General features: G+C 44.6%; 1 protein-coding gene across 5 annotated transcripts in view; it reads right to left on the bottom strand.

Annotated features, from left to right (window-relative positions):
• IGSF5 (immunoglobulin superfamily member 5) overlaps nucleotides 1–18,336 on the bottom strand; it is a 35,187-nt gene extending 16,851 nt beyond the window's left edge. For 2 of the 5 annotated variants that reach the window (XM_001510869.4, XM_007667204.2), the window contains exons 1-4: nucleotides 13,589–13,681; nucleotides 11,578–11,640; nucleotides 5,857–6,174; nucleotides 2,391–2,690 (exon numbers count right to left, since the gene is read on the bottom strand). In XM_001510869.4, coding sequence (XP_001510919.3) covers nucleotides 2,391–2,690; nucleotides 5,857–6,174; nucleotides 11,578–11,620 — 661 coding nt within the window. In that variant the 5' untranslated portion in view covers nucleotides 11,621–11,640; nucleotides 13,589–13,681. The other 3 variants (XM_007667203.3, XM_016227341.2, XM_016227342.2) reach the window with 3 other exon arrangements.
• Nucleotides 18,337–19,207: the final 871 nt, after the last annotated feature.

Raw genomic sequence — 19,207 nt, 5'->3', positions numbered from 1 at the left:
TATATGATACTCTCCCAAGTGCTTGGTACAGTGTTTTGCACACAGTAAGCACTGAATATGATTGAATGAATGAATAACCAATAGTATTTATCCTGTGATTAATATAAGCCAAGGACCTTGTTAAGTGCTGAGGTCCATACAGGGTAATCAGATTGGACAAGGTCCCCCATCCCACAGTGGACTCACATTCCAAGAGGGAGGGGAGACCTAGTACTTTATCCCCATTTTATAGATGAGAAAACAGCCACGGTTAAGTGACACAGCACAGCAGACAAATAGAGCTGTGATTAACTAGAACCCAGATCTCCTGACTGCCAGTTATATGCTCTTTGCACTAGGCCATGCTACTTTTTAAAAAAAATGGAATTTGTAAGTGCTTACTGTGTGCCAGGCACTGTATTTAGTGCTGGGGTAGATACAAGCTGAGCTCCCCTTCTCCCTCTACTCCCTCTACCGCCCCCCCTTCACCTCTCTGCAGCTTAACCCTCTTTTCCCCCCATCTCCCTCTGCTCCTCCCCATCTCCCTTCCCATCCCCTCAGCACTGTACTCATCTGCTCAACTGTATATATTTACATTACCCTATTTATTTTGTTAATGAAATGTACATCGCCTTGATTCTATTTAGGTGCCATTGTTTTTACGAGATGTTCTTCCCCTCGACTCTATTTATTGCCATTGTTCTTGTCTGTCTGTCTCCCCCGATTAGACCGTAAGCCCGTCAAACGGCAGGGACTGTCTCTATCTGTTGCCGACTTGTTCATTCCAAGCGCTTAGTACAGTGCTCTGCATATAGTAAGCGCTCAATAAATACTATTGAATGAATGAAATGAATGAAAAAGCTAATCAGGTTGGACACAGTCCATGTCCCACATGGGGCTCACAGTCTTAATCCCCATTTTACAGACGAGGTAATTGAGGCCCAGAGAAGTCAAATGACTTGCCCAAGGTCACAGAGCAGACAAGTGGTGGAGCAGGGATTAGAACCCAGATCCATGCTCTCTCCATTAGGCCATGCGGCTTCTCACTACTTCCTATCGTAGGATAATTATGGGTTTTTTTTTCTCATATTTGGAATAGTCTCATAAACCCAGTATAGATTAAATAGGCTGGGATTGGACTTCTTTTGCAGGTGAGACCAATTTGAAAACTACATCCAGTGCAGCATAATTTTGAAGAATATGATTCTTGAAGGGCTAATTCAGCGTGCCCATTCCTCATCCCCACTGGGCTGCAATGGCCACTAAAATTTATCTTGCTACAATGTGGGTTTCAGGAACCAGATCATCTCTTCCTTTCTTTTCACCTCTTCTCTCCCCCACTCCGGTCCCACAGGGGATTCATGGTCTAATGGGGAGGGAGAACAGTTATTTAACCCCCATTTCATCCTGTAGGCTTGTTGTGGGCAGGGAATGTGCCTATCAACTCTGTTCTGTTGTGCTCTCCCAAGAGTACAGTGCTCTACACACAGTAGCCATTCAAAAAATACAGTTGATTTCACAGAGGAGGAAATTAAGGCACAGAAAAAGCAAGTCAAGTGCCCAAGACCTCATCACAGGCAAATGGTGGAGCCAGAATTAGAGTCCTGGTCTCTTGTCTTTCAGAACTGTGCTCTGTCTATTAGACCACCCTGCTTCCTTACTAACTACATTACTGCTGCTAAATTGTCTGATTAGAGGAGGGGACAAACTTCACTCCTTGATTAAAGCCAGAAAAGACATTTGTATACTGCATATACAGCTGAAGTCCAAGTCTAATGAACAGTGCTCTGGTGAAGAGAATTTTAAATTCAGCTGCCTCCTCAAATATTGGCCATTTCATTCTCCTACAGTTTCAGCCTGAAGCCTGTAGGAATTCTACTCTGAGTATGCTTTAAAGGGGAAGGAGGAAGAATAGGGGGCAGAGGAGCCAGAATAAAGCAAGACAGGAGCACAGAACAGGAGAGAGGGCTTGAGCAAGGGGGTTGGGAAAGCAAGCATAAGAAAGGCTGACAGAAAGGAAACAGAGCGAGATGCAAATAGGCAAGTGGAGAGGACAGAAAGCCAAGACCTCAGATCCCCTCAAATTATTCGTGAGTTTCAGCTAATGGAACAATAATTAATCAGTGGCATTTATTGAGCCCAGAGCACTGAATTAAGCAATAACTGTACTAAACAACAGCCTGCATATTTCTCCTGTGGCTTAGTAGGGAGAGATTAAAATTGGCCAAGCAGACAAAACTTCAAGGTTATGACTCTTACAGAATAGAGCATTTGCATTCAATATCACTTCCTTAAATCACAGGAATCAGCATTATGTCCTATCCCAATTTCCCTGGGTCCACTCGACCCAACCGAAAGGTTAGGGCGATGGAAGGCCTTTGTCCCCAAGAGGGTTGGAAATATGCACTTACCTAAGGGAGACTTAATCACGGTGAGATGGACCATTACCGACCGGTTGAAAGGCAACCCTGCCATGCTAGCCACACAGGTCAGGGTACCGTTGCCTTGTGGCATCAGAGACAGGATGCTCACTGAACTTTGAAGGTCACCGGGCTTGGGGTGGGAACAATAGCTTGAGTGATTTACGGGAACATCGATCACCCAACTAATATTTGGCAGTGGATTCCAGCCTGAGGCTTCACAAATAATTTCATGCGCTTTATCCTCAATTAATACAAGGCTATCATTTTGAATATGCAAAGACCCAACGACTATGGAAAGAAAAAAAAAATAAATCAGACGACATGACAATAGCATCTTTATTCAGACTTTGATTTTTTTTAAATTTGATTAAAAAAAGAATCATATTTTGAAATTGACTTCCCCAGAGAACCGAGAGTGGGATTTTTTAGGCTGAGTCTAGGTTAGGAGAACATGGTTCCCCTTAGGGCAGTCATCTGCAGGATGAGTGGATTTGGGACATGGTAAAGAAAAGCCAACTTTTCTTAGTTTGCCTACCGGAAGAGAAATCCAGGTAAAAACCAAATATTGTAAGGACAGTGATGAATCTGAAATATCACACCAGAATACTGAGGGAATCCTAGATCCAGAAAAGCACTATGGCCTAGTGGAAAGAGCACAGACCTGGGAGTCAGAGGACCTGGGTTCTAACCCCAGCTCTGCCACGGGCATGCTGTGGGACCTTGGGCAAGTCACTTAATTTCTCTGTGCCGCAGTTCCCTCAACTGTAAAATGGGGATTCAATACCTGTTCTCCCTCCTTCTTAAATTGTCAGCCCCATGAGGGACAGGGGCTGTGTCCCACCTGATTAATCTGTACCTACCCCAGCACTTAGAAGAGTACTTAATACATAGTAAGTGCTTAACAAGTAGTATAATTATTATTATCCTCAAAAATTAAACCTGAAAAGGAAATAATGTGCCCAACACAGAGTAAGCCTTCAGCATGCATTCAGAACCCAGCTTACATTCAGAACCACTGAAAGCATCTGATTCAAGGTTTCCTGAAGCATCTCTAGGCTGGAGATCAAAACTGCATTTCCTATTTGGCTTCTAAGAATGCCTTCTGATTCCATGGCAAATATTTGCTCAGGAAGGCGATGTTCAAAGTTTCGGCAAAGAATTACTGTGTTTCTGATCTCAGCCCGTCTAGGTTTCGGGGCTGGTGTGTAAGAAAGGTATTTCTAGATGCTAATCCGTGTATTCCCAAAGCAAAAAGGAATTGAGTAGCTCCACTGTAAGATCCCTTTCGAGGCCAGTGAGCATCTTGGAATAAAGCTGCCCTTCACATTTGAAAACAACACTATAGAACCGGCAAGAGTCAATGAAAAGATGGATGTGTGACTGACATTCTCTTCCCTGTTGCTTGCATGTAAAGCTAGATTCTTCTTTCCCCATGCACAGCCTGTCTCTTGACATCCCAAGTGCTTAGCACAGTGCTTCACACAGACTAGGCACTCAATAAATACCATTAATTTAATACACAAAGGCTTTGCTCAAACAAACTCCTCTCCCAACTGCTACTCTCCAAGCGGGTCTTATCTGCTGCAATAGCCTCCCAATTGTCCATTGTGGACGTGGTTTGATGCTGGGCTTCTCCATCTTTACATTACTTATTCTGCCCTCCCAAGATTGTGCATGCCTCTTTTCAGTTTACTACACATCAGTTCCTTCCCTGCAGAACTGGGTTATTGTGAGCGTCGTTTCGGTGCACATGAGCTATGTCCTATGACCATGTTGTTGGTGATCTGGTCCTGTCTCTGAATGCTGAATATAGCTCCTAAGTCCTTTCGAATCGGTTAAGAAACCTCATGGCCCATTCAGTCAGGTGCAAAAACACAGATCAAGTCGCTTCTGCTTCATAAGTCATGGTCAGAACAAGAAGTTTCAGCCATGTTGTATCAGGTGGTTCAGTAACGTGACCAAATTGCATGGTACATTTAGCAGACTGGCATCCTCAAACCATAATTCCCAGAATAGAGCAACACTGGGACAGGAAACACAACCCCAGCCATTAAACAGAATCCATACAATGACTCTGATAAGAAAGTTTTGGGTGCACTTGGATGTTACATAATTATATGTAATAACAAGGTCTCCAGGATTAGCCTCTGAAAGTCACTGTTCATCAGAATGGCCTTTAGGAAAAAAAAAAGAAATACAACTGGGCCAGAAAAAGGATGTGTGCAAAAAATATAGCACTAAATCAAAGTACAGCTAGAGGAGGAAGTCAGTGAAGGTTCAGCTGAGGGCTGGAAAATGATTAAGGGGTTGATAAGGGAGAGCGCTATGGGGAAAGATTAAAGGACCAGGAATAATTTAGCCTGAAAAGAATGCTGAGAGGGAGTGGAAAAATGGCATATTTAATGACCAACTCCATCAACTGAGAATACAAGAGAAAAGTCACTTAAGAGTACACAGCCATAAGCAAGACCATACTGAGTGAGGCCAATGGTCCACTCAACCCAAATGCTCAGACAATGAGCAATAGAATGTGACATCCATCCTCATGATTTAGGACCATCTAATGCCCTTAACTTTGCCCTTTATATCCCTAACTTACAGTCTAGCAATCTCTCAAGGAATTTGGAATGTACCAATATTTGGGGGGCCAAATACCTTGATGTGGCAATCAATTTCCTAAATTTACCACCCTTTTTGTGCAATTTGTTTCAAACCTACCACTTTCGATCTTCATCAGTTTCGATCCCCTCATATTCTGCATGTAGGATCTGAACATTTCTGAGTTTGCCCCATCTTCACCTATGAACATTTTATCAGCTTGAATCAAGTCCCCACTTATCCTCAGTCTTTCTCCCTTAAAAAGCCTCATCTTTTTGATCGATCTTCCTGATTAACATAGTTGTCATTCTCTGAACCTTCTCCAGCTCCATTATGCTCTTCCCTTCCTTGGTTACGGAGACAAGCGTAACACAAGGAGTTTACTTTGTTTAAAATAATTTCCTGATTCTGGATTGAATTGGAGTCATTGCTTGAAGATCTTTAAGTTCAGAAAGAGGAAAGTCTACCTTATTGTTTAACTGCAGTAGGAAAAAAAACTACATCGAGGAAGGGGGATTAACGAAGATGACCTTCTCCAGCCCTAATAGTGACATATACATACATATTTGTGCATGTACACACACACACACACACATACACACACACACACACATATATATAAGCTAACACATATATTTATCTTGCATACATAAAAAAGGTGACACTGACAATATTTATGGGTGTATGTGTGTGTGCACGCATATGTGGGAGAAGTTCAAAGCAGGACCCACAATTCTGACTGAAATGTCCACATAAAAAGACTCTCCTTGTGTGGACTTCCATTAGAATATAGCAATAAACAATTAAAGACAAATACTTCATTTATTAAAAAAAACAAGAGAAGATGTAGACTGACCTTGAACAGAAAGAAATGCAGTTTCTTCTTTAGAACTGTTCTGGAGACCACACTTGATTTTTCCGGAATCACTCCTCCTCACGTCACGGATAATCATTTCAGTGGTAAAAGAGTCCCCAGATTGGTAACTCTTGGGGACGATGCGATCACTTGAAATAATGGGTCCATTGACGGTGATGCTCAGGGAGACCTGGTTGTTGATATACCACAGGATCAGCTGCCAGCCCCGTGAGACCGTACAGTTAAACCGTGCCTCAGAGCCTTCCAGGACTGTTGCATTCTGGGGGCCTTCTGTAATGTGGGAACAGGAACCTGATACTGAAGACCAAAAAAAAAAATTCAGATTTGTAAACCGGTCAATCAGTAATATTTATTGAACACCTGAGATGTGCCGAGTACTGTTGAAGTGCTTGGGAGGGGACACTAGAAGAAGGAAACATGATTCTGGCCCACGAGGAGCTTACAGTCTAACAGGAGGAGACAGGAGGAAGAATGGCTTAAATGGTTATGCTCATAATTGTGCAAAAGTGCAATAGAGGAGATGAGTGAGAAGGTGGCTCTAAGGAGTCATAGGAATATTATTTGTACTAATGTCTGTCTCCCCTTCTAGGCTGTAAGCTTGCTGTGGGCAGGAAATGTCTACCAACTCTGTTGTATTGATTAATAATAATAATGATGGTATTTGTTAAGCACTTACTATGTGCAAAGCACTGTACTAAGCTCTGGGCACTACCCCAAGTGTTTAGTACAGTGCTCTGCTCATAGTAATCAATAAATACCATTGGTGATGAAAAAAAGAGAGCAAAGGAATTAGTTTGGGGGGGTTGGGTTCCAGTATTCCCAATTTTGCCCCTCATATAGGGTTTCTAACTAGCCCAGGACCCGGGCCACTGAACCTCACCCGACAGAATCCTCTAAGGCCACGCTAGGAAACCAGCAAGGCTAAGCTCCCACTTTGCAATGGATTCTCTAGAACTCATTGATCCTCCTAGGAATCAGTCTGGCTTCAGCGTGGCTCAGTGGAAAGAGCACGGGCTTGGGAGTCAGAGGCCATGGTTTCTAATCCCTGCTCCGCCACTTGTCTGCCACTTCACTTCTCTGTGCCTCAGTTACCTCATCTGTAAAATGGGAATTAAGATGGTGAGCCCCACATGGGAAAACCTGATTACCTTGTATCTACCCCAGCACTTAGAACAGTGCTCAACACATAGTAAGTGCTTAGCAAATACTATTATTATTATTATCACAAATCCAAATCTCCTTCACATTTTGAGAATGGGAGAAACTACACTGAGATGCCTGGAACTCCAAATCTCTACCTTTTCTTTAACTTAAAAAAAACAAAAACGTAAAAAGCACCAATCACTGCATACTGTGTGTGCTATCAAATGTGCTTCAAGGAACCAGTTCAGTTCCAACTATGATGTTCAGTTCCAATATAGTCAGTTTTTCAATACACGTTTTTGTCTAGAACATGGTTAAGGAATCAAGAAAGTTTCTTCAGTCAACTTGAGTCTGATTGGATAAGGCAAGCCACGATGTGAACATTCTTCACTGTGAGGCCCCCAATGGGGTCACTGGAAAAAGCCCTACTCTGGAAATTAGGAGTCCTGGGTTCTACTCCCAGTCTACCCTTAGCTGGCTAACATGGGTGAGGATGGCATATACACTTTATAATGGGATGCCTCTTCACCTCCCACCTGCTCATTGCATTCGGTGACTTGCCAAGACAAGTCCTCAACCCTCGGCTTATAGGAGAATTGAGTATATTTCCTCTTCTTCATATGCTTGGATTTTACCCACTTCATAGTTGGTAGTATATCTCATTCATCTTCTCCATTGGAGTGTAAGCTCCTCAGGGGCAGGCCTTTATTTTTCTTCTGTGGTATGCATCCAGGTGGCCAGACAGTATTTCGTATCCAGATGACGCTCAATACATTCTGATGACTTTGGACACTGGTTGTTTTGAGGGGAGGAGTGGGTTGAAGAGATGGGACTTAGGGACAGTGAGAATTAGGAAAGAGAGTCAAGTGGGGAAAGGCAGGGGGCAGGGAGGATTATTGGGTGTAGTTATAATAATGGTGTTATTTAAGTTTTTAATAATAATAATGTTGGTATTTGTTAAGCGCTTACTATGTGCAGAGCACTGTTCTAAGCACTGGGGTAGACACAGGGGAATCAGGTTGCCCCACGTGGGGCTCACAGTCTTAATCCCCATTTTACAGATGAGGTAACTGAGGCGCAGTGACTTGCCCACAGTCACACAGCTGACAAGTGGCAGAGCCAGGATTCGAACCCATGACCTCTGACTCCAAAGCCCGTGCTCTTTCCACTGGTTTACTATCTGACAAGTGGTGGGGTAACTACAATTCAATCACTCACAGTCTCTGTCCCACTTGGGGTCACAGTCTAAAGGTGAGGAAGACCGAGGATCGAACCTCAGTTTCATAGATGAGGAAACAGAGACCCAAAGAAGTGAAGTCACTTGATCAAAGTCACACAGCCGGGAATCGGCAGAGCCAGTATGCAAATCCAGTTCTTCTGACTCCCAGGCCTGCATTCCTGGTAACCAGGGTTCCAAGTCCCATGAAGAGTCTTTCCTTCAACCCTTGACCCAGCAGTGGGAGAAATCCAGGCCTAACAGTGCTCACACCCACCAGGTGTGGCATTGTAAAATACTGCTGGGCACCTGTGATGTCTCCATTCCAAAGTGCACTTTTTGAGTGGGTGGCTGTAAATACTGACACATGCATCCTTTCCTTGGCTCAGACACACAGGAAGCTATTTTCAAGAGCAAGTGCTGGCCTTATCCTTTCCTGCCTTGATTACTGTGTCAGCCTTCTCGCTGACCTCCCTGTCTCCTGTCTTTCCCCACTCCAGTCCTTACTCTGCTGCCTCTGCAAACTGTTTAAACCACGTTTCAAGAACCTCCAGTGGTTGCCCATCCACCTCCGCATCAAATGGAAACTCCTGGCCATCGGCTTTAAAGTACTCAATCACCTCATCCCCTCCTACCTCACCTTGCTACTCTCCTACTACATCCCAGCCTGCACACTTTGCTCCTCTAAAGCCAACCTTCTCACTGTACCTTGAACTCAGCTATCTCGCAGCCAATCTCTCGATCACATCCTGCCGCTGGCCTGGAACTCCCACCCTCTTCGTATCCCACAGACAATTACTCTCCCCCCTTCAAAGCCTTATTGAAGGCACATCTCCTCCAAGAGGCCTTCCCTGACTAAGTCTTCCTTTCCTCTTCTCCCACTTCCTACTGCATTGCCCTGACTTACTCTCTTAATTCATCCCCCCCCACCAGCCACACAGCACTAACATACATAGCTGTAATTTTATTTATATTAATGCCTGTCTCCCCTTTTAGTCTGTAAGTTTACTGTGGGCAGGGAATGTGTCTTACATTGTACTCTCCCAAGTGTTTAGTACAGTGCACTGCACACAGTAAGCTCTCAAAAAATGCGATTGACTGACTGACTGACTCCCTTAGCTCTCAACTTCACTTCCCTCTACCACAGGTCAGAACAATGACAGGCCTTGGCAGAGTAAGGGTAATCCAGCCATCTCTCTATCCTTTTCTTTCTCCCCTCTTTTTAACCCCAGCTTTCACTCCCAAAAATATGAGCTCGGTTTGGGCTGTGGCTTCCTGAGGCCCAGGCCCAGCACCTGTGGGCAAAACTGGAAGAATGAATGCCATAAAAGCATGGCCTCCCAACTTTTTCCCTTCTCTGAACTTGTCTTCCCCCACTCCCTCTCCAGCGGCCGGAAATAGAGGGGGGCTGCACCATTCCCATAAAAATTAAGTATGATCTGGGGTTTCCACTCAGTGCCAGAGAGCAGTATAAAGACTTCTCCCTATACTTCCCAGAACATGGCTTTCTTTCCATTCCTGCAGTCACAGTCTGATCTTGACCTCAACCACCTTCCCGCTGGATTCCTGGAAAATTTACAAGCTAAGACTGTCCCGCATCATCCCTCTTCTCTCCCTCTGTCCTAGTTTACATGCTAACCCAGCCCAAAATAACCAGGCTGCTGGCCCTGGCTTTGGATTCCCTTTTTCAGCTATCATCCTCTGTGTCACTTCCCTTAGCTAGATGAAATCTCACCTCTGGGTGTGATTTGCCACCTCCACAAATGATTTCCAGACCTCCCCAAGGAGTGCCAAGCCCTCCACTCCCTGCCACACCATCCTTTGCCATTCTTATCTCCTTGACTCCTCAGCACTTATACAAATTCTGAAGAGCTTTAAAGCACTCAGTCACCTTGCCCCCTCCTATTTCATCTCACAGACTTCCTACTACAACCCAGGACACTCACTTTGTTCCTCTAATGTCAACCTACTCACCATACCTCAAACTCATCTATCTTGCTACCGACCTCTCGTTCACTCCTTCCTGCTTCATATCTGACAGATCCCCACTCTCCCCACCTTCAAAACCTTATGAAAATCACTTCTCCTGCAAAAGGAATTAAGTCCTTATTTCCTCTCCTCCCTCCCCCATCTGCAGCACCCTTTATTTGTCCCACTCTCACCTCCACAGTACTTATCGACATGTCCATAATTTAATTTATATTAATAGGGGTCTCCCCTTCTAAACTGAAAGTTCCATAGTAATAATAGTGATATTTGTTAAGCACTTACTATGTGCCAAGCACCAAACTAAGGGCTGAGGTAGATACAAGCTAATCAGGTTCTACTCGGGGCTCACAGTCTAAGTAAGAGGGAGAACAGGTATTGAATCCCCACTTCCCAGATGAGGGAATTGAGGCACCAAGAAGTAAAGTGACTTACCCAAAGTCAGAACACAGAGAAATGGCAAAGCTGGGATTAGAACCCAGGACCTCTGAATCCCAGACTTGTGTTCTTTCCACTAGAAGCAGCATGACTTAGTGGAAAGAGCACGAGCTTGGGAGTCAGAGGTTGTGAGTTCTAATCCCGGCTCTGCCACTTGTCAGCTGAGATTTTGGGCAAGGCATTTCACTTCTCTGTGCCTCAGTTGCCTCATCTTTAAAATGGGGATTAAGACTATGAGCCCCACGTGGGACAACCTGATTTCCTTGTATCTACCCCTGTGCCTAAAACAGTGCTTGGCACATAGTAAGAATTTAACAAATACCATTATTATTATTATTATTACAGGCAGGGACTGTGTCTACCAATTCAGATTATTCTCTGTCATATTGTACTCTTCCAAGCACTTAATACAATGGTCTGCACACAGTAAGTATTCAACAAATACAATCGACTGATTCGGTAAGAGCAATGCCTCTCATTTGGTTTATAGGTACTCAGTTTTGCCACATCACATGATTACATGATATATTTGGGCTAGAATGCTATTAGGGAATTAGACAATCTTCCCACTCCACTTGCCTGTATCTACTATGGTGCCTGAAGAAATGGTTGTGTGCATACATATGCGGCAGACATTATAATAACTGTGGTGTTTCTTAGGCACTTACTATATGCCGAGCACTATGCAGACGGAGGTGTAAAGTAAAGCATGAGTTTTCCTTAATGAGGGACACAACTTCCACGTTAAATGAGAACCCGAGGTATTAGTTGGGCTTTTCTGCATCTCCCCCATTATGAGCTCCTTGAGGGCAGGGAATATGTCTTTTGGCTTCTGTTGTAACTCACCTAGGAAAGTGCTCTGCGCACAGTGATAGTAATAGCTATGGCTGGTTCAAAAGTTACTGCCAGTGCCCTACCTGCTAGCAAAATGGTGAGAAAATATTTCCACACTCCTTCCATTTCAGCATTTCTTCTTCACCCTAGGAAAAAAGGGAGAGGGGGAAAGACTTTAGAAACCTAAAGAAACTGATCAAAATGAATGAAAGTTTAGAAAAAAAAATAGGCCTTTTCTGATGTTCCTGTTTGGAGGTGGGGGGTGTTTTGTTTTGCTTTTTAAACCCATCAGGATTTCATTGCATCCATGGGGGTCTGGACCAAGAGAGATCTTCCAAGAAGGACCTCCAAATCATGAAAAAAGTAATGCTTCAGTCCTTCTGGGTTTCCCTCCGAGAGTCTGGGGAATCACAGAGGTCCTCTTAACCCTAAAAGAGCCCTCACCACCAGTTGTGCCCTGTTTAGTAGTAATGGCATTTACTGTGCATGAACTAAATGCAGGACGCTGGACTAAGCACTGGGGAGATACAAGAGAAGCACAAAATATATTCCCTGACCCTAAGGCACTTAACAGGATACCTCAGTAGTTGCCAGAGAGGAAACCCACATTAAAATGTAATAATACTAATAGTATTTAAGTACTTAGAAGTGTGTCAAACACTGGAGTACATAAAAGATAATTGGATTCAGTTCTTATCCCAGAATCCAAGAGGGAGGAAGAACTGGTATATTATCCCCATTTTAGAGATGAGGAAACGGAGGCATAGAGAAATTAAATGACTTGCCCAAGGTCAAACAACAGCCAAGTAGCAGAGCCAGGACTAGAACCCAGGTCTCCTGACTCCAAGTTCTGAGTTCTTTCCACCAGGCTTTGTTTTCTCTCAGGGTAGCAAGTGGCACTCCTAATAAGCCTTTGGAAACTTTGTAATCAAAATTCCCGTTAGCAGTTTATTTTATTCAAGGAACCAACAGCCCCACTTGATGGATACAGAATTAAACAAGGAGGAGACACTCTCCCGGCTAGATGCTACATAAATTGAGTCATCAGGCTATCCAAAGAAAGACTGGAAGTTTGGCTTTCATTTGCTTAGGGTTTAATAACAGGAATTTAAAGAAGAGGTTCAGTTTTTCCAATTTCTTAGCCTATTTGGTCTAAAATGTAATTACTTTGGGAGATAATTTAATTCAACAACATCTGTGCTGCAAAGTCATTCCAATGTGAAACCGCCCTATAAAGACTCTTGAATTGAAAATGAACATTAACCAAGGAATAATATTTGCTGAAGTCTAAAAATAACAGGACAGTATCAAGTTCTAAGCAAAGATCAAATAGAAGTGAAGGCAATGCATTCACAGGGACCCCAGCTAGTCACAAATTAATGACGCATTAAATAAGCTGCTAATTTTCAAGAAAGCCTAGGAACCCCAACCCAAAATCATAAGTTGCACAGCATATGATCTCCTAAAGTAGGTTATATAGCGTGCTGTTTCTCTTGGGAGCCCTCACTTATTAAATAATGGTGAAAATTGAAGAGGGTATTTGTTCCAAAATGTCATATGATTCCTAGAAGGAACAAACACACATCAGTTATAGAGATTGTGAGAGCAGATCAGGAAGTGTTTAGGCAGGCCAAATAAAGACCTGTATTCCTAACCAAGAAGGAATCATATTGCAGCAGAAATGAATATATCAGTGTTTTATCCTCCAACAGCCATACATCCATTTAACCTGGTTGTCAATGTGGCTGGCTGAGCCCACGTCCACTGAGCGGGAGCGCTTTGGAAACTCAGACCCAAGGCGGTGCGGCCAGGCTGGGGCCAAAGTGATGACTTTGGGGCTACCTATTTAGGAAGTTGATAAAAAGAAAGACACCTGAACAGGTGTACAGAGAGAAGGCTTAGTTTAAAAAAAAAGAAAGAAAATTAAAGGTCCTCAAGGGATACTCTCGCTGCTACGTGATTGGTCTGACTCAGGAAACCTCTGAAAGGTCTGTCTGCACCTGAAGAGGTATTTGCTTTACCTGAGGTGGGGCTGAAGCAGGGAATTTAAGCCATCCACCACCCCTGCCCTTTAATCCCGAGGTAGACTCCCACCTGATGACCCCCTTGGGGGCTGGAAGGGCGCTTGCCATGGGGCGGACAGAAGGACCGACCGACCGACTGACCGGCTGCGGCTCCCTGCAAACACTTCCTGGAGCAGCCGCAGGGTCGAGGGGGAGGAGAGGGAAGAGAAGGAAAGGGAAGGGAGCCAGTCCACTGACGTAGCGAAACCAAAACCTGATATGAGGGGAGGAGAGCAAAAGAGAGGGAGGGAAAGAAAGAGAGAGAGAGAAGAAAAAGAGAGCTTTCTATGCACAGGGAACATGTCTGCTCATTCCGTTGTATTGTGCTTTCCCAAGAGCTCACCCCAGTGCTCTGTACATAATAATAATGATATTTCTTAAGGGCTTGCTATGTGCCAGGCACTGTGCGAAGCGCTGGGTGGATACACATACTAAGCACTCCCTAATACCATTAATACCATTAATTTGAGAGAGGGGCAGGGTTCATTCATTTCATTCCACCATATTTCTAAAGCGCTTACTATGTGCAGAGCACTGTATTAAGAGCTTGGAAAGTACAATGCAGCAATAAATAATATTGGTGTTTGTTAAGCACCTACTATGTGCCACACACTGTCCTAAGCATTGGGGTAGATACGAGGTAATCAGGTTGCCCCACATGGAGCTCACAGTCTTTATCCCCATTTTACAGAGGAGGGAACTGAGGCAAAAAGAAGTTAAGTGACTGGCCCAAAGTCACACAGCTGATACCTGGCGGGGTTGGGATTAGAACCCACGACCTCTGACTCCCAAACCCGAGCTCTTTCCACTAAGCCACACTGCTTTTCTAAAGAGAGACAAACCCTGCCCACAGTCTGGTGGGGGGAGGGAAGAGACAGACATCAATACAAGTAAATAGCAGAATTATAGATTTATGCATAAGAGCTGTGGGACGGGGAGAGGGGGGAAGGGAGGGGGAGCTAAGGGAAAGAGCAGGGAAGAGGGGGCTCCCCAAGTCACAGGAGAGATTCCCTGCCAGCCTTCTCCTGCTGAATTAAATGGTGCCCTTGCCCAACTTCAGGGGACCCAGCCGGCTGGGCCATGACTGATCCTGTAGGGCCCAAAAGGCTCCTCAGGTGGCTGTGAGGAAGGCCCTCAGGCTAGGGGTGATGAAGGGCAAGCAGAAGCTTCCCGGAATGCTCTCTGCCAAAGCCTTCTCTCATGATGCCTTGGGGCACTGAAGCAGAGATTCCATTTTTCAGTGGATGCGGGCTGTAGTGCGGGAGTCATGAGTTTAAACACTGATTTATGGGGAATTAGCATGTGCTGTTAAGACATGGTTTGGATACAACACGAGAAAAGACATATGTCTGATGGGGTATTTAAGCTCAGAGATTCCTTATGGGAAGGAACGGATGTATGGTTGCGTCTGTTGTACCCAGCCAGGTGCTTAGTATAGTGATCTGCACACAGTAAGCACTCAATAAATACCATTGAATGAATGAATGACTGTAGGTGACACTGGTGGAGGCTTGATGTTTCACAACCCAGACTGAGCCTTGTTTTTTTAATGGTATTTGTTATGTGCTTACTATGTCCAAGAGCTCTACTAAGCACTGGCTTAGATACAAAATAATATGGTTGTTTGCAGTCAATCCCCTTTTTACCGATTAGGTAAATGAGGCACGGAGAAGTGATTTGCCCAAGATTACGCAGCAGACAAACCGGGGAGCCGGGATTAGGATTTGTTTCTTTGCCCAGTATTTAACAGGCATAATGTTTATAATATCTAAACTAATAAAAAGTAGTGAGTGGTGAGTGTAGAGCATTTTGCTTGTAGTAGACATAAGAATATAGACTGTATATTGCAAAATGTCAGTCACAATAGTATCTCTGAATTATCCATGTCTATCAGGTAATAGTATGTGAATGCCTACTGTGTGCAGAACACTGTACTGAGTGCTTGGAAGAGCACTAGAGTTAGACATGATCCCAGCTTTCCCTTTAAAATCAATGGTTACTATAACACCATTTTCCATAACATAAACGTTGTAAAGAATACGTCTGTACCATATACATAATCATCTTTATGTGAGAGACGTATTCTCAGTATGGATTTTCTAATAATCAAATGCCATTTGAGTGCTTGGGAGAGTACAGTACAACAGTTGATAGACATGTTCTCTGCCCACAGAGCGCTTGCAGTCCAGAGGGTGAGACAATTATCCTAGCCCAAATTCATGTGAGATCTCTTCCTCAAGTCCCTCACGGAACATGGCTTGGTCACCTAGTGTTTAATTCCACAAAACCCACAAGTGAGATCCTTTAATCAGACAGTTATTGACCAGAAAACAAGTGGTTCTTGGTAAGGCACGTTTTAAATCAAAACTCTTAATTGGAGCCAGCTTTCCTATAAGAAAAGTTGTAAATCTATGGTATATGTTGAGCACTTACTGTATGCGGAGCACTGTACTAAGCGCTTGATGGAGGATTAGTTATTGAACCAAGGTTGAATGCCTTATTTTTGCCAGAATCACATGCTTGGGCAATTCTAGATGCTACCACAATATATTTATAGAGAGTTAGAAATTCCATAAAAGAATAGCTGACCTTTACTTCATCAGAAATTTTTATCCTCTCTGGTGATTTCTCAAGGTTATCTAGCCTCTTCTATTCCATAGCTCCCTCCCTTCCCTCTTTAAAAACTTTTCTCCATTTCCCCATGGCTCCAGAGAACACACTCCAACCACCCTCCCCACAAGAGTTAGTGCCTTAAAGGAGGCTATTCATTCATTCATTCAATAGTATTTATTGAGCGCTTACTATGTGCAGAGCACTGTACTAAGCACTTGGGATGAACAAGTCGGCAACAGATAGAGACGGTCCCTGCCGTTTGACGGGCTTACAGTCTAATCGGGGGAGACGGACAGACAAGAACAATGGCAATAAACAGCGTCAAGGGGAAGAACATCTCGTAAAAACAATGGCAACTAAATAGAATCAAGGCGATGTACAATTCATTAACAAAATAAATAGGGTAACGAAAATATATACAGTTGAGCGGACGAGTACAGTGCTGTGGGGATGGGAAGGGAGAGGTGGAGGAGCAGAGGGAAAAGGGGAAAATGAGGCTTTAGCTGCGGAGAGGTAAAGGGGGGATGGCAGAGGGAGTAGAGGGGGAAGAGGAGCTCAGTCTGGGAACGCCTCTTGGAGGAGGTGATTTTTAAGTAGGGTTTTGAAGAGGGAAAGAGAATCAGTTTGGCGGAGGTGAGGAGGGAGGGCGTTCCAGGACCGCGGGAGGACGTGACCCAGGGGTCGACGGCGGGATAGGCGAGACCGAGGGACGGTGAGGAGGTGGGCGGCGGAGGAGCGGAGTGTGCGGGGTGGGCGGTAGAAAGAGAGAAGGGAGGAGAGGTAGGAAGGGGCAAGGTGATGGAGAGCCTTGAAGCCTAGAGTGAGGAGTTTTTGTTTGGAGCGGAGGTCGATAGGCAACCACTGGAGTTGTTTAAGAAGGGGAGTGACATGCCCAGATCGTTTCTGCAGGAAGATGAGCCGGGCAGCGGAGTGAAGAATAGACCGGAGCAGGGCGAGAGAGGAGGAAGGGAGGTCAGAGAGAAGGCTGACACAGTAGTCTAGCCGGGATATAACGAGAGCCCGTAATAGTAAGGTAGCCGTTTGGGTGGAGAGGAAAGGGCGGATCCTGGCGATATTGTAGAGGTGAAACCGGCAGGTCTTGGTAACGGATAGGATGTGTGGAGTGAACGAGAGAGACGAGTCAAGGATGACACCGAGATTGCGGGCCTGAGAGACGGGAAGGATGGTCGTGCCATCCACGGTGATAGAGAAGTCTGGGAGAGGACCGGGTTTGGGAGGGAAGATGAGGAGCTCAGTCTTGCTCATGTTGAGTTTTAGGTGGCGGGCCGACATCCAGGTGGAGACGTTCCGGAGGCAGGAGGAGATGCGAGCCTGAAGGGAGGAGGAGAGGACGGGGCGGAGATGTAGATCTGCGTGTCATCTGCGTAGAGATGGTAGTCAAAGCCGTGAGAGCGGATGAGTTCACCGAGGGAGTGAGTGTAAATGGAGAACAGAAGAGGGCCAAGAACTGACCCTTGAGGAACTCCAACAGTTAAAGGATGGGAGGGGGAGGAGGCTCCAGCGAAGGAGACTGAGAATGATCGGCCAGAGAGGTAAGAGGAGAACCAGGAGAGGACAGAGTCCCTGAAGCCAAGGTGAGATAAGGCTAGTGCTATAAAGGTGAAAGCAGTGTATTGTAAAGATAAAACAGGATGCACATTTAGAAAAATTCATTGTCCTTCTTCAAGTCATCTTAAGTCACAGGCTTCCAGTCTTGATTCCTTGTCCCTGAACTCCCTTCATAGAGCACCCTATTTTAATTTCTGACATTCAGGATGTTGGAGAGCAAAGATCATTTACTTAGTCACCTTTAAAGGCAAAAACTCTTGAGCAATCAAAGGGAAAATTTTGGAGCCCAAATGTGACAGATTAGATAGATCTATCTGCCTCTGGGGAAAAAATTCTGATGTAGCTTTTTGATGAAATCCATTTGAAAAATCATTACTCCCCATTTGTAACATAAAAGCTGGCTATGAATCGCCTTACCTGGTCTTGAAAATCACTTTCTTAAGGCTTCAGAGAGGCCATGAATAATGACTTCCACATGGCTTGTGGCTGTGAATGTCCTTTCTCCACACAAATCCATTTAAGCGTTTAATTCCTCTCCAGCATTGAGGTCCTAATGGAACTATTTTTAGGCGTTGCTAACTGCGTTGAATGCGGAGATGGCATCTGCGATAAACTCTGCACTCAAGAAACACACTCGAGTCCACATCATTAATGATTAACAGAGTCTAAACAGAATTCCCCAGGAAGAATAAAATAAAAGTTTGAGGCTTAAAAAATCTAGACTGTCCCAACATCTGACTTTTAAGCTGCTTGCAAGAATCAATGAACCGTAAGCACTTAACTGAAGACCCACAGTGTGCAGAGCTCTGTACTAAGTACTTGGGAAAGGGCAATACAGATAGATATGATCTCTGCAGGGTCTCTGGGAGAGTGTGATTCTAGGGGGATTTTTCCAACAGGAAATCCAGAACACGAGGGTATCTTTAATCTGGCCTCCCTTTTCTCCTCCACCTCTTTGCCCCACACACTCTCCCCATTCTTTCCATTATACTCACACTTTCTCTTCTTCCTCTTCTCTGCTCCACCCCCTGCCCCAGCCACTCCCAGTTTCACTACCCCACTGCTAACCCCCCTCCATTTGATCCTGAATTTTTGCCCAGGGCCTCAACTGTGGACCTGATATGGGATTCAGCTGTCCTGAGGTGGTTACCAGAGAGAGAGGAGGCACAGGGAAGGAATCCAGACCAGAAGCTCGTACGCTTCTCTATATCTTCTTTCTCTCTTGACACAAAAACTGTGTCCATGGAAGCTAGGTTTTCTACCAAAGGAATAATACTCATTAGGAGTTGATACTTAGGAAGGTCATTCTAAACTTCTCCTTAGGGAAACAGTCAATCAGGCAAAAGTATTCAATGAGTCTATGTGCAAAATGCTATACTGAGGATTTGAGAGTATAATAAAATTAGGTGTGAGAAGCAGTGTAATGTGAGAAGAAGCACAGGCCTGGGAGTCAGAGGACTCTGGGTTC

The sequence above is a fragment of the Ornithorhynchus anatinus genome, chromosome 18, assembly GCF_004115215.2.
Source record: "Ornithorhynchus anatinus isolate Pmale09 chromosome 18, mOrnAna1.pri.v4, whole genome shotgun sequence".
NCBI classification, from domain to species: Eukaryota; Metazoa; Chordata; class Mammalia; order Monotremata; family Ornithorhynchidae; genus Ornithorhynchus; species Ornithorhynchus anatinus.
This window is presented reverse-complemented; position numbering and strand designations above follow the sequence as displayed.